The sequence below is a fragment of the Thermobia domestica genome, chromosome 1, assembly GCF_964235325.1.
Source record: "Thermobia domestica chromosome 1, izTheDome1.hap1.1, whole genome shotgun sequence".
Classification (NCBI taxonomy): domain Eukaryota; kingdom Metazoa; phylum Arthropoda; class Insecta; order Zygentoma; family Lepismatidae; genus Thermobia; species Thermobia domestica.
In genome coordinates this window covers 96,197,364-96,213,600 of record NC_137454.1, presented here as the reverse complement: position 1 = coordinate 96,213,600, position 16,237 = coordinate 96,197,364, and the positions used below count along the sequence as shown (strand labels likewise).

At 35.3% G+C, this 16,237-nt stretch overlaps 1 protein-coding gene across 2 annotated transcripts in view; it reads right to left on the bottom strand.

Annotated features, from left to right (window-relative positions):
* Positions 1–869: 869 nt before the first annotated feature.
* LOC145687461 (uncharacterized) overlaps positions 870–16,237 on the bottom strand; it is a 61,441-nt gene continuing 46,073 nt past the window's right edge. For both annotated transcript variants that reach the window (XM_081760917.1, XM_081760915.1), the window contains exons 5-8: positions 9,006–9,253; positions 7,591–7,750; positions 3,191–3,293; positions 870–1,040 (exon numbers count right to left, since the gene is read on the bottom strand). In XM_081760917.1, the coding sequence (XP_081617043.1) occupies positions 1,010–1,040; positions 3,191–3,293; positions 7,591–7,750; positions 9,006–9,253 (542 nt within the window). In that variant the 3' untranslated portion in view covers positions 870–1,009. The remainder of the gene's footprint in view (positions 1,041–3,190; positions 3,294–7,590; positions 7,751–9,005; positions 9,254–16,237) is intronic.

Genomic DNA, 16,237 nt, shown 5'->3' with positions numbered 1-16,237 from the left:
TCCCCTTCATTTTCCATACTAAGCTACAAAATTACCCAAATTACCCATGTTCCCCCGGTACAATTTCGATAATTTTGGTACCATCGTGTTTGTCTCGTCACATACTACAAGAATCAAGCGAAAAAAGATGGGGCCCAGTTTGCTCCCTCCCCTTCATTTTCCATACTAAGCTACAAAATTACCCAAATTACCCATGTTCCCCCGGTGCAATTTCGATAATTTTGGTACCATCGTGTTTGTCTCGTCACATACTACAAGAATCAATCGAAAAAAGATGGGGCCCAGTTTGCTCCCTCCCCTTCATTTTCATACTAAGCTACAAAATTACCCGAATTACCCATGTTCCCCCGGTGCAATTTCGATAATTTTGGTACCATCGTGTTTGTCTCGTCACATACTACAAGAATCAAGTGAAAAAAGATGGGGCCCAGTTTGCTCCCTCCCCTTCATTTTCCATACTAAGCTACAAAATTACCCAAATTACCCATGTTTCCCCGGTGCAATTTCGATAATTTTGGTACCGTCGTGTTTGTCTCGTCACATACTACAAGAATCAATCGAAAAAAGATGGGGCCCAGTTTGCTCCCTCCCCTTCATTTTCATACTAAGCTACAAAATTACCCGAATTACCCATGTTCCCCCGGTGCAATTTCGATAATTTTGGTACCGTCGTGTTTGTCTCGTCACATACTACAAGAATCAAGCGAAAAAAGATGGGGCCCAGTTTGCTTCCCTCTAACCGATCATTGTATTGTGAAGGGAATCGCTGAGAGCTTTGTCTCGTTTTCGAGGTAGTTGAATCCAAATTAAACACTCAAGTATAATAATAGTTTTTTTCTTTCTTTATTTGTTTATTGAAGGAAACAAACTTTGAAACAATTGATGACAAAGATTTATTAAAAGCAAATGAAAGTATACAGAGATGTAACACTTTGAAGATTTTTCTCTCTCTTCTGTAAGTTTTCTTTTAATATTGCCCATGATTGAAAAATCGCTGTAATCCAGAAATTCAAAGATTTTGTTCTCTCTTTTCTTGATTTCTGAAATTAATAAAATAGATACATTCAGAATTTGAATTGTCATTAAAATATAATCTATCAACTTGCTAATAAACGTTCTGAATTCACGAAGTACTAAACAATAAATATGATGCACAAATATCTCATTGCCAGAATAATGTTTCAGTAAGAACATGGATGTTTCTGAGTGCCAGTTAATAATAGGTAAATCTTAAGACTATGTCAAATCAGTTTCATCTTAAGATTTCGAAATTTGGAACAATTACTAAAGTTGAGCTATTAAAATAGAGTGGTAGTATTGGCTGTGATGGATAGAGACTTGAAATCAGGAATTAAAAAAATGATGTCTCCATGCCAGAATATTTATTTTAAATTGGATTTTTGTTTAGGAAGAAAGGAAGATTTAGGATTTAGATTTCTGGGCTTTCGGTATCAATGGCCATTTAGCCCGTTACGTATGAGAGATGACATCCCTCGGCGAGCATACTATCCGGGGAAAGAGAAGGAAGAAAGGATTAGAGAATAAAGAAGCGGCCTGGGACCTATAAGTTAGGTACCACAAGGCACTTGTTTGGTGTGAATGAGGAAAACCCAGGATGGCTGGCCTGAAAAGCTTTTCGACGGAGTGCCTTCACCGGGAATCGAACCCAGGACCGCTCGCACTGGAGACTCAAGATTTGTTTCTATAGTAATGAAAAGTTCAATTCTTCTTCTTCAATAATAAAAATTTTGCTCCATTAAATATGAAAGTGATGTTGGTACTATCAGGAAGATATGGGTTATATCTTGACCACGGATTTTAAATTACAAAACAGTTGTCACACCTTAAGGAGGCCATTATATTGATTTAATAAATCTAACGCCTTCAGACTCTTGAAGCCAAGATAAGTGTAAATGTAACACAATTTATGTAAATGATTATGAAACAATATGGTTAAAAAGTTATTACTCTTAAGAAATCATAATAAGACATTCTTTTAACATAGGCACAAATAAGAACAAGTAACTCCTATCTTGTTGTCAACAGCCATGTAGAAACTTTGAACTCACGGCACTTACATACATGAGAATATAGTATATCAGGGCACAAAATTTCTGGTCGCCAGGTCACCATTGGCGACTAGGAATTTAGAGCTGGCGACCAATGTTCAGTAGGAATGGTTTCTGCCTAAATTCACAGGGATGCGCAGTTTCTGTTTAGTACGAAAATAGTCACCGAGTGGGAGAAAACATGGAATGTGAAGTCTTCACAACGTTGTAATTCGCCGCTCCTTTCCCACTTTTAATCGAAATGTAATGAAATATCTGAGTTTTACGACCCACGCTTATGCCGGTTAGGCTAAAGGAGACTGTGATGATGAGTAATGAATGAAAATGGTGGAACGAAGAAGGTGGGAGGATACGGGAGAATACCGACCCACGCACATGGTGTTTGTCCACTACAAGGTTCACTTGGCGGGGACTAGAATCGAACCCGGGACCCCAAGCACCAGAGATGAACGCTCTACCACTGAGCCACCGCGGCCTTTCCAACCTCAATCGAATGTGCAGTTTTACCTGTGAGTACTGCTTCTTGTGAGAGAGGCTTCAGCAATCTCAACAGAGTTAAGACTGCCTACAGGAATTCACTGAAGACTGACACACAGGATGATTTGCTGACAATTTCCATCAATGGCCCTTCACTTAAGAACTTTAATCCGAAAACCGCAATCGACCACTAGTACTTCTGTGTAGAGAGAGCGTTACACAAACATGAAGTATTAAGGTAAGATATTTTTAACATATATAAATTGTTCAATTCAAAATGGATTATCCTATATCTAATTGTTTGGTTTTGAAATACTATGCCCTGATGTAATCTGTACCTTTGTTAAACCAAAGGCTGTAGTGATGGTGGTGGGGGATCTCTCATAATTTGTACGTGAGTGATATACTGGCGACCATCATTTTTGGTTTGGCGAGTGCGTCTGACTTGAAATTTTGCGCCCTGACATTTATATGACACCTTTTTTTTTTTTTTTTTTTTTTTGCTTTCTCGAGATTTAAGGTATTTTTTATCTTCCCTACTCCTTTACATTAAGATGACTGTTTAGAGCCGTCGAAATTTTATTGTAAGACAATAAGTGTTAGGTGCATATGTAATCAATTTACTAGTTGAACTTTATACGTACTCCTCTCCCTTTATTGCTCTTTGTTTCGCCTTTACTAGCCAGCGCTGGATCGGTTCTACAATTTGAGCGTCCGTAGCTTCACTGGCGTGCACACGAACAACATCTGTGGAAGAAAAAAGAATGTAAGACAAAATAAATGAAAGCTTAAATACACACCGCAGATATATATATATATATATATATATATATATATAAGATCTACAGGTTCGGAATGGGACGTGGTTAAGAAATGAAAGGAATAAAATCAGGAATAGTATTTTTCTTCAATACTTAAGGTCACCACAGTATGACGTTAGGTTCTCTGGTGATCTGAAATGTTGAGAAATATTCTTCCTGATTTTATTCCTTTCATTTCGTAGCCATGTTTTTCTCCAGATTTGTATATCCTTTTTTAATACAACAACTGATGAAGGTACTGTGAAGGGTCAATGAAAGTATTTTTATTCATTTTACTACGTTGCGGTATGTATTTAAGCTTTAATTTATTTTGTCTTACATTGAATTTGACAGAGAATTTGAAAGAAAGAAAAGAAAATGAAAGGAAATAAAATGAGAAATTCATACAAAAAAGCATCTGATGTTGGCTTTACCGTATTACTAATTAGAGAAGTCCACTTCGGAAGCACGTGAAGCTTCCATCCTACGCTAATGTATTACTGCATATTTTGTGATTCTCCAACCTTAAACCAAATTAAATTTTAGAATTTGAACTTTCGGACACATAAGAGCATATCCACTCCTCTTGAGTTTGCACAGCCTCAAGTATTAGACAACCAACCATACGTGGTCGATTTATGGGTTTCAGGATTTCAAAGGCGTGAGGGAAAGCCATAAATTGACCACATATGTCTAATATTTGAGGTAGTGCAAAATAGAGGGGTGGATACGTATGCTCTCTTGTGTTTGATAGTTCCACCTGTTCACAATGCACCACAGACAACGACACTTATGCCATCGTATTTCACCATGGCACTGTGAAATTGTGGTTTGTTGATCCCCTTCACACCGATTATTGGTCACTGTCCGAAATTTATTGGCAAAATATGTTGTCACAACTATCTCATATCCAGTTTTTTTTTTTGTTTTTTTTTTTGTTGTTTTTTTCCCCTGTTGATGTGATTTTTCACATCTTTCCGTCGCAATAAAAATATTATTTTTCTATTACGAGTTGTTAACAGTGCACGTAAAACAGCACTACGCTGACTTCTACCACACTCCCTTTGCCTAATTCTGCAATATCAGGACAACTTCGTTAGCTAATCACAGCCATGTTCGCACGAAAACATTCCACTTGTTGTAGTGTATACTCACACTATCATCTACGATGACACATTAAGCGGTCATTAGCATTCGTTCGATGTTTGTCCACGTGAAAGTGTAGCCATGCCAATGCAAATTTCCTTGTATCACATGAGTGTATATACAATTACATACCAGACCATGTTAACCTACACTGAAACCGAAAACCACGCTGCACTCAGAAAGTATGAGAAAATCAGTAACCATTGTCTAAAATGCCCTTTTACTATCCACATTACCGTATATTCTCAGTGAAGAGCTTTGACCAAGCTTGGCGAGGTCTACAATTCCATCGCCTGGCATTTGTGTTGTCTGTCTGTGTGTGTCTGTACATATATATTAGGATAACTACTCAACGCGTGATATTTCATTTTATTTCATTTCATTTATTTGCCTGCTTCATTAGCTTACAAAGCATGAGAAATTCTCATGTAAGCGTTACAGTTATCAGAAAGAAAAGAAAGAAAAAAACATACAATATTGTCAAGTACCAGAGGTATACATCATGCATATTTCCAAAACCACAAAATAGGATATATTAAGTATAAAAACATGACAATTTACATCTAATAAGGTAACTGTTTGTACCACACCAGGCATGTACTCACGGGTAAGTATCTGTTAACAACTCTTCACTTAATGAGTCATTTAAATATTCTTTAATTGTATAATAGCACTTTTCAGTGAGTAGATTATATAAAGTCTTACCAAGAATGGAAACATTGGTCATATTTTTCAAGTACAGAGGAAGTTTATTATACAATCTGACACAATTCATGTACACGGTTTTGCTTATATTAGCATATTTTTGATGCATCACCTTGTCTTGCATTATGGCTATGAACATTTTTGTTAAAGATAAAAAGATGCTTGTTTTTCACAGTAAAAGATATATATTTATAGATATATAAGCTGGGGAGTGTTAAAATTTTTGCTTCTATGAAAACCTTTTCACATGTCGATTTTGTGGGTAATCCAAAAATTATTCTAATCGCTTTCTTTTGCAATCGGAAAGTGCTTAAACTATTTTCAGCAGAGCCCCAGTGTATTATGCCGAAGTTAATTAATGAATTTAACTTGGCATAGTAAAAGCTAAGAAGTGCTTCTCTCGACACAGTACCTTGAAGTTTGTATAACGCAAAACACACGCTACTTAGTTTCTTGTTTAAAGTGGAGATATGAGCAGACCATGAAAGATTATCACTTATGATTACACCTAAAAGTTTTGTTATGCAAGAATATTGGAGTAAGTTAGAAGATATTTTTATTCTAGCTGATATACGCGGTTTTCCTGGAAAATGAAAATGCAAGAGAATCGATTTATCATGATTTATAATTAATCTATTCGCTGTTAACCATTTTACTAATTTCTCCGTAAAAATGTCAGATTTCCTCTCAACTTCTTCTATTGATTTTTCTGATATTATCATACTGATGTCATCAGCACATAAAATACATTTTGCTAGATGCATAAATTCTAACAAGTAATTTATATATATCAGGAAGAGAATAGGACCCAAAATGGAACCTTAAGGAACACCTCTGATTACAGTTGATAAAGACGAACAAATTGTTTGAAACCCATTTGCAGCTAATTTTGATATTTGTACCGCTTGTTGCCTAATGGATAAATAAGAGAGAAACCAGCTGTGAGCTACTCCTCTAATACCATAAGCATACAACTTGTTTAAAAGAATAGCATGATCAATTGTATCAAAAGCTTTGGATAAGTCGATAAATAGGCCAACAACGTATTTACTGTTTTTTAATTCAAGAGCTATATTGGACAAGTAATCAAACAAGGCTGTTTCAATACTTTTCTTATTTTGAAAGCATGTTGTGATGGTGATAGTAAGTTACATGACTTCAAAAAATTGTAGAGTCGTGACTTCATTACATATTCAAAAATTTTTGAAAACGTGGAAAGAATGGAGACTGGGCGATAATTTCTTACATCATGCATACTCCCCTTTTTATGGAGAGGAATTACTTTTGCCACTTTTAACACTGATGGAAAATATCCTTTCTCAAGAGATAGGTTTACTAAATAACAGAGATGATTTACAATGAAAGGAAAACAAAATTTAATAACAGTCACTGGAACTTCATCAAAACCTGTAGCTCCCGAATTAGACGTCCTACTCAATATTTTCCATAACTCCTCTACTGTTGCTGGAATTTAAAAAATCGTATGTGAATGCATTGGAAATTTCATCGAGTCGTCATAACTCGCTTGTATGGGGTTAGATAATGGTACACTATCTAGAAAATGATCATTGAAGACATCTGCAATCCACTTAGGTTCTTTAATAATTTCGTCCCCAACTTTAACATACTCAAAGTCGCTCTTTTTGTTGCTTGTTCCACCATTTAAGATTTTCCACATAGTTTTAGCTTTATTAGTAGAATTAAGTATTGTGGAGCTATTTGATAGCAATTTAGCTGTTTTAATTACTCTTCTGTATATTTTCCTGTACTTAAAAATATAATTTCGAAACCTGTAAGGAAGTGGTGTATTTATTTTGAGTACTCTATTATATCTAAATAGGTTACTTTTAGAAATTTTAATACCTACTAATGAAACTCATAGTTTTGTTGTTGTTTAAAGTACGAGTCAAGTTTGTTGCCGAGGGACGTGGGACAGGGATGATGAGGTGAAAACGACCCATAAAAGTGCAAATTGGGTTCATAGCGCTGACTCGTGTAAATTTCCAGCCCAAAGAACTGGAGTTAGAGAAAATGAATTTGGGTTGAATATTTATCATCAAGAGTAGGTTACGAGTAAAACACGAAATGTTAAAAAAAGTCGCCATTTTGAATTTAACATGGCCAGTTAAAGTATACATTGATAGAACTGGAACTAGAACGCTGGAACTAGAGAAGCGAAAGTGTGAAGGTTTATCATCAAGCGTAAGTTAGGAAAAACACCTACGAAATGAAAAAAAAAAAAAAAAAAAAAAAGTTATCCCTAATTCAATATGCCGGACTAGTATTGAAAATCTGTACGCGAAACAATCGAGGACTATTGTTCGCAGAACTTCTATATTGTCTATAGGTTAAACATTTATCATCAAGAAAAAATATACATAGAAAATACTTACCAAGTATGATTTGTCCAATTTTTAAAGTAGATAGAATTGTCTTTCCCTTCGCACCAAGCCAGCTGTACTTTTGAGCTAGGTTGTTACTGAACAATTTTGGGAGAAGTCTGTAAGTAATGTTTCTCGTGTCTTTCCCACCTACTTTTGCAAGTTGCTGTACCTTAAATTTAAAAATAAATTTTTAAAAAAGTGAGTGATAAATAATATTTGAAGAATTAATTGAATTATACGTTCTAAACCAGTGATGAAGCTTTCTCCTTTGTGAGATCAGTAATTTCAGAAAAAAAATCTACTTCTATATAAGTATTCTACGTTTTCGCAACACAGTATACGCGTATTATGCAGCAAAGACGAAGAAGTCACAGTTTTCCAGCAACTTCGCTAAATTACGATATATGGATCGACTGCCGGGAGTGGCTTTTTCCATCCTCAGCCCTAGGAAAAGGAAACACTCAGGACATTGTAAAAGGAGGGAAAATAGACTGCATTGCATGCACCTGCATGTTCTAATTTAAGGTGCTTTTTTTTTTTATTTATTTATTCAATGCAGCCCATTTTCCCTTCTTCTACAATGCTCTGAATGTTCCCTTTTACCTAGAGGTGAGGAAGGAAGTGAGTCACTTCCGAAAGTCGACTCATATATTGTAATTTAGCGAAGTTGCTGGAAAATAGTGAGTCTAAAATGATATACTACAGATGATTCTGTGTAACAAATGCATTAATAATTATTTGTTTCAAAGTAAGTACTGCATAACAGTGGTGAAGCCTAGTGGTAGGCTTCGTAGATGAGTGGTTAGCGTAATGGACTTCTGCGTATAGGGTCGCGGGTTGGAGTCCACGCAAAACACATTGTTTGCTATTTTTACTGAGCGAAGTAGCTCAAGTTGCAGAGAGTTGGCTTCGCATTCGGGAGGTCGTGGGTTCGATTCCCGCTGCCGACCATTCTGACTGGGGCTTTCCTGGCCGACACTTTTCCTAATTCTTTCCATTGCTGTTGTTGTTAGATATCCAGTATAAAATGGCCTCTGAGTTGTATTTAGTGATTGTTAAATAAATAAATAAAACCATGAGGATCTACGTAAATATTTAAAATGGACTGTAAGCTTTCTAACTATAAACTAGTTCATCTTCGGACAGGTTAAAGGAAGTCTAATACATGGATAAAAGGAAAAGGGTTATTCATCCTTAGTTGAACCACTCCATAACTAAGGGCCATTAACCCTGTTCCTTTCATCCATGTGTTCGATTTCCCTTAACATACCCGAAGATAAACTAATTGATAGTTCGAAAGCTTGTAGTCAGTTTTGAATATTGCGTAGGTTTGTGTACACGTTTTCACGGGTAAATACCATCAGTATGATTTCTACGTTATAGAGTCAGTATCTGTAAATACTGCATACTTTTGTTTTACTTACCAACGCCTTTCTGAATGCATTATTCTCCAACTTTTCCTCCATGGTGCTAACTTCTTCCTCCGATTTCAAAGGAAGGCAATCTATTACTATAGGATCATCGACAGAAACACTTCCCTTCTTTTGATAGGAATTTGTCACTTTCGCTTCAAGTGCTTCAATCTTACGAAGGATTTCATTCTGTGCTGAAAGAATGGCACTGAGCTTCACTTTTGTAGCTGTAAAATCCCTGAATGTAGCTTCGCTCAGGTCTAGAAATAAGAGAAAAGGAACAAAAACATATTTAGGGCGACCTTACCTTTTTCATAACTTGAAAACAAAAGCTATCTTGAGCAACAAGCAACGACATCGTTTGCTTTATAAACTAAATAATTTCACACGCGAAATATTTGAAGTATATGATTTAAAAACAATATACAAATATATAATTGTTGATTAATGTAGAAGAGTAGGTAATCTTTTTTAGAGTTGATTTACAAATTCCCATGACTTTCTGTCTCCGTCACTGAAAAGTGTGTACAAACAATAGAAAATAAATTTGCCACGGACTTGCTTTGTGTGCCCCGTGTTCTAAGGGCTGCCCTTGGGCACAGTTGGTTCCGTTGGCCCCAGTATTTCCGTTCTTATACTATTAAGTAAAATTTTGTACATTAGAGTGACAGCGTGGAATGATTCAGTAGGAGGAACTGAGGAAACTTATGAGTAGAGACCGGAGTGTAGGTATTATGCGTATTCTTTAATTGTACGGAAATATAATAAAAGTTAACGCTTCAAAGTTTATCTGGGTGGTTATAACTTCAATTTAAACTACTTAAATTTTGTCCCTTTTTGTTCCATACTAATACTTTAGTGCCTAATATTGTCTATTATATACATTTTCTTGGAAATAAAAACTTCATTACAGTAACTATATAAATTGCTTGTTTTAGGAAAGATTTCTGCCCCTTCAATAAATTTAACATCAACAGGAACTTATTTTCAGGTCAACGCTAAGCTTCAGTCCGCGACGATAAAAGAATCTCGGCCAAAAGAACGACTAGCTATGATTTGCATCTTTCTCTTCCCCTGCCATAGATGCACCAAAAAATTAGCGTCCTTCAGTGCTCATTTGTCTTGCCGTCGTCATTTGATGTTCGTCTGGTGAAGGACCAAGTAGTGTTTTAAGTGTTTATACGAAATTTCAAATCTCACCGAGAAAGGAACTTTTCTTCAAAAAGTGAAAGAGCTGTATTTAATTCAAAAAATGTTGTAAAAGATGTAATGCTATGTGAAAGTGCTATAAAATTTTGGACTGTGTTGTTTAGTAATGAAGTGCTGTGTGTAGTGAAAATGCTGCATATCATTTATTTAGTAATTTTACGAGATGGAACACATTAAGATTCTATCTTTTTATGAAGAAATAATCTGCAAACAACATGTATGTTTCTATATTATTGGGACATTACCTATGACTTGAATTTAGTTTTTGAATTGCATTGAATATTTATTTTCATTAACTTCATTATTTTAGTTAACTTTTAATGCCTATTTTATTTCCTATTTTTAAAATTATGGATACCCATTTGCCGGGTTTTAGTGTCCAAACTTTGAGGCCCTGAGGAACTGAAGTTGGACTTTCTAAATTCTGAAGACCTGTAGCGGGATTTCATAATATGTTTTTTCTTCGAAACCATTTCATTTTTAAAAAATTCTGGCACAATTATTTGTATAATTGCACTTTATATTCTAAAACAACTTAATTTTAAACTAGGTTAGCATTTTTCACACTACGAAATTGGTAAAAAGAAGAAAATCTATTATGGGACTCAATGCACTTTAATTTTATAAATTATTGTCATTTGGCTAAAGCCTGTTGTATCCTCTGAGAAATAGGTGTAAATTATCTGGGAGGGAAAAAAATATTATTGTGCATACACTAAATATCAAAACTATGCTAAAAATATGTTTGTAGCGCAATTATGAAGTATTATGATGACCTACGAACTAAGGAAATGTCTTCAAATGCATTACCGATAACGTAACAAATTTAGAAATTTAGGTGATAAAACAGGCTTGTTGCGTAGGCTTACAAGTCCATCATCTATACTACTTCCTTTCTTGCATACAAGTCAATAAAGAAAGAAGAAGAAGAAGAAGAAAAAGAAAAAGAATGAGTGTTTACTCTTTTCTACTATGAGGAAACTTTTCACGGGACTTCAGGACATTAGACCTATCCTTTGATTCAGTTTTATTTATATTTCTCTGATCATGAGGAAACAATCTTTGCAAATTTTTTAAACAACATTGAAATTTTCCATTCTGTAAAGTTCTGTGATCCACCTGTGTGAGTTCAATTAACTAGTTTCATATTGACATCACAATATAAAACGACACCATGATCATTTCTGAATGAATAAATTATTTAATATAGAGGTCCTAATCGAGTATCTGTGGCTAGGCCTACTAAAGACCAAGTCAGCAATCAAGAATTCTCACATGGTTCGGATGGAATACGGTTCAAGGACCCCGGAAAGCAGAGGTGAGTGCAGCGTACCAATTCTCCATGGACACTTCTGTTAGAATTAGCATTACGAACTATCGATGCTACATTACTTCATAAATAGGGCAACCATAAATTTGAAGTGAAAATTCTTGTAATGGTTTCTTTTTAATTCCAACAGCATTATTTGCAACATATATTTTAAAATTTACAAAAAAAAAAAAATAATAATAAAATAAAATAAATAAATAAATAAATAAATAAAAAATAAATAAATAAAAATAAAAAATCAAATGCAATGCAATATTATGATCTAGAGAAATCCAATTTTATAGAAAATAAAGACGATAAAAAAATCGAAACAATTCAAAACCCAACATAAAATTATCTTTACTGGCCAGGTAAGTACAGCGGTATAGCGTAACTTTGGGGATCGAGAGACCCTGGAATCGATGTCAGTAGTCAGCCTCACTTACTTTCCCGAGGGATTTTTTTCTTAATCACTAGGTGAATACAGAGGTGTTACCTTGCATAATCATACACATACCCTGGCCGCTACTTTTTGAAATCTTTACCGCTTCCCTAATCTGACCTGAGCTTTAAATACTTAAATGTCATAACTCATCAATAAAATAAATCCAAACGAGATTAATCCTTGGCAGAAATCATTTACGAAAATTGTAATAAAACAATCGTTGGTAAAGCGGGCGCAAATGATATATCAAACAAAAAGATAATGAAAGCTTTGTACTCACCGCAACGTATTAAAATGAATAAAACCACTTTTGGTGATATCCTATTCACTTCTAACTAACTAACTAACTCTATGGCCTACGGAACCCGAAAGTTCAGTGCCGCGTTCACGAAAACTCTCCACTGACTTCTGTTCTTAGCCAACTGGATCCAGTTTCTACTTTGTATTCCTAGTTCTGCGAGACCCATCTTAATATTGTTCTCCGATTTGCGCCTAGGTCTTCCTAATGGTCGTTTCTCGATTGGTCTTCCAGGTAAGACTTTGAAAGTGTTCCTACTTTCTTCCATTTTCGCTACATGAACCTGCCCACCTCAGTCTCCTAGAGTAGAGTAGAGTAAGAGATTTTGTGGGTGCGCCGACACTGAGGTCTTTTTGCACCCGTGCAGAGATCTAACAGAAAAAACAAATTAAAACTAAACCAACAGTAACAAAACTAGAAATAAGTTAATTAAAATACATGAAAGAACATCCACACTTGAGCTAAAATGAGACTGCATGCAAAATCTGAAGCTCTTGGAAAAATAGCAGCAGTTCACGAAGAAAACGAGTGTCGTCACCAAGGAGCAAGTGTAAATCTTCTGGAAGCTTGTAACGTTGTCGATGCCGAGCCAGATCGGGGCAATTAACAAGACGATGACGAATAGATAAAAGGTATCCTCAAAAGGCACATTCTGGAGCTGCAACGCCACGTAAAAGATATGCATGTGTCAAATGACTTTGTCCAATACGCAGTCGAGTTAAAACTATTTCTTCGCGATGAGACTGTCGGGAACTAAAGGTCCAGACTCCTAACCGTGGTTTAACGACATGCAATTTGTTGGCAATGTGCGTGATCCCATTCCGACTGCCACTAGTGTAGAAGACGAGATGTGAACACCGGGTAAAGATCAGTGCAAGAAAGTGGCGTCACTAGTGCAACAACATGAAGAGCTGCATCTTTTGCCACAAAATCCGCTTGCTCATTACCAAGAATGCCTACATGGCTAGGAATCCAACAAAAGTGGACAACTGAGCCGACACCAAGTAGGGAATGACATTTTAACAAAATACGTTGAACTAGAGGATGCCTAGTGTAAACATTACTAAGGCTGGTAAGAGTACTCTTGGAATCAGACAAGATCAGAATATGGGCAATGTTATGGGACATAGATTAGTCTAAGAGAAATGTCTCGACAATTATTACAATCAGTTTTGTCGCCTTTCTTGTGAATTGGAACAATGATTGATTCTTTCCACTCTTGTTGCAATTCCTCCTTGTTCCAGATAAAGAGAGTAAGTTTGTGTATCTTGTTCCACAATTTTTCGCCTCCAGCTAAAATCGTCTCAGCCGGAATTTCGTCTACACCCGATTTGTGTTTCTTTAATTTCTTTATAGCGATTTCTACTTCCATTCGGTTAGGTTCTAGAATATACGGTTCTGCGGTGTGTATTTCATTTTCTCCACGCACATTTGTTTATGATTACGTGTTAAGCAAATCGTCAAAGAAATATTTCCATCTATTTAAAATGGTCCTATTCCCCTCATCAGTTGCAAATTTAAAAAAAAGATCCGGAATGGAACGTGGTTAAAAAAGGAAAGGAACAAAATATCAGGAAGCGTACAAAATCCATGTTAGGTAATTAGTAACTTGAATAGTTACTCTTTTGATGAGGTAAAGTATCCACTAGTCATCTGGTGGTTTCACCTCCATCACAGCTATGTCGTACATCTTCGGATTAGTAAAACCATGCCAATATGCGGCACTCTGATCCTCCAATAACCACGACTTAGGGACAAGTTCCACACCGTCATTATATTCCACTACGCAGAACTTTGCCATCTGCAGAAGATAGAATGCTGCATTTGCTATCCAACATTACTGTTATGAACAATTTCTATATACATATATTCCCTTTATACATTTGTACATGACATTATGTAGGAATAGAACTCGCTCCGAAATCCTCAGCTTAACAAGTTTCAAAGTTAGTGGTGCAAACATTGTGCCTTTATATGCAATTTATACTTTTACATTCATGGTTCAAAATCAGTAATAATTTATGTTCAATTTCAGGGTTGAAACTTACGTTCCAAATAAAGTTTTAAAATAACTTTTACAAAATTGTAACCTGGAGCGCTTTTGATTATGCAATTATTTACATTTGATTTCACTCATAATAAGAATTAAGTGTTCTTCCTGTCGTCAAATCCTAATATTGATCACAGAGAATTTTCGATTCTTCCTTAGGTTCTCTTCTACGAAATTGTTTCCTTTTCTCGCCTTCCATTTCGCGCTTCTTTTAGCTCCCAGTAGCTTTCTCTGGATTTCAAATCCTCTAGTGTCCTCCTTTCTGGCCTTTTCTTTCCTTCTATGACATCATGAAGAATAGAATTTCCTCTCAAGATGAATCCCATGCAGATTGCTTTGCTACGAAAGATGTTGGTTAAAAGCATACTTTTCTTACCTACTCGCTTAAAACCTCTTGATTAGTTACCTTCTCCGTCCATTTTATCTTCATTCTTCTTCAGTACCACATTTCAAAACTCTCCAAGTACTACTTCTCTACTTTGTATGTCCACGTATCCGACCCGTACAGTGCAATACACTACACCATATATCATTCTGGCCGCACTATACTACTACACTAATCATTCATCGGTTCGGTGTTATTCTGCTATTTTTTTTTTTAATGCCCCTTTACCATGACTGTTCTTGTCCTGATCTGCTTGCAGTAAGCATCCTTCGTCAAAATACTTCCTAGGTACACTCATGTCCAAAATGATTGTCGGATATCTATAACTGTCTTCTTGTAGGAATATAATTTGATAATGATTTTGCACGGTACTTTTAATACTGATACTATGTCTATAATCGGGAATTGTATATTTGTCGTAAATTTCATAGAAAAAAGAATTATAAATATGAAAATTAGAATAAGTAAAACAAAATGTTGCTAAATGGACAAGAAAGACCTATTTTCGTTTTATTGTTCTGCTAGTTTTTACTGCTCTTTTGACATGAAATTTGCCACATACATGTCTTTGCCGAGTATACACATACTAACATTATAAGAAATACCGGTCGAATTCGTTATCAAATTATATTCCTCCAACAACATATTTATAGACATGCAACAATAATTTTGGACATGGGTGTACATAAAGTGATCGACTTCCTCAAGTTCTTTCTTTATCCACACTGATTCCTAGCGACTCGTTTTTATAGGATATTCTCTTAACTTTAGACCTGTCAATGTTAGTTTCCATGCCATATTGTCTTCCGATGTCAACTAATCCCTCCATCATGTTCTGCAGTTCTTTTTCGATTTTGGCTATAATGACCGAAACATCCATATATATATATATATATATATATATATATATATATATATATCAACTTGTTTAGGTTCCTTTCCCTAATAATACAATTACCACTTTTTCTAATGTCTCCTGTATATTGAATAATTGGTGACATGTAGCATCCTTGTCAGACTTCCGTTCCTATTTCCACGCTATTAGTTTCTTCATTTAGACGCATGTTTACTGATATTTCATTTTAAAGTCCACAGTATTTCGTCTTTTAAATAGAAGTGTAAAATTGAACGAAAACTTAGGATTGCGGTAATGACAGATAATTTTTAAAATCAGTGGACATTTTTTTTTCTTCTTCCACAAATTGCACCTTCAATTTAATTTTATCTTAAAACGACCCAAATACTAAGTTTAGATGGTGTAAGAGTCTGAGTACTTGCTTCATATTCATTAGAAAGCTATGTATTCCAATTGCCACGGTGGCCATCTGAGTCGTTCTTAGTTTATTTTCTAATGTATGCTGAACTGAAAGTCATGCTTCCCTCTTCCTTCATTCTCCTAAAGAAAAATACTCAATTTTTGACCTATTATTGGTCCTAGCTGTAAGATCTATGAAAATACCATAATATAAATAAACAAATTAGAACTATTAATACAATTATCCATCTAAGGTTGTGATGATTGATTGAAAAACGAAAATAAAATATGGC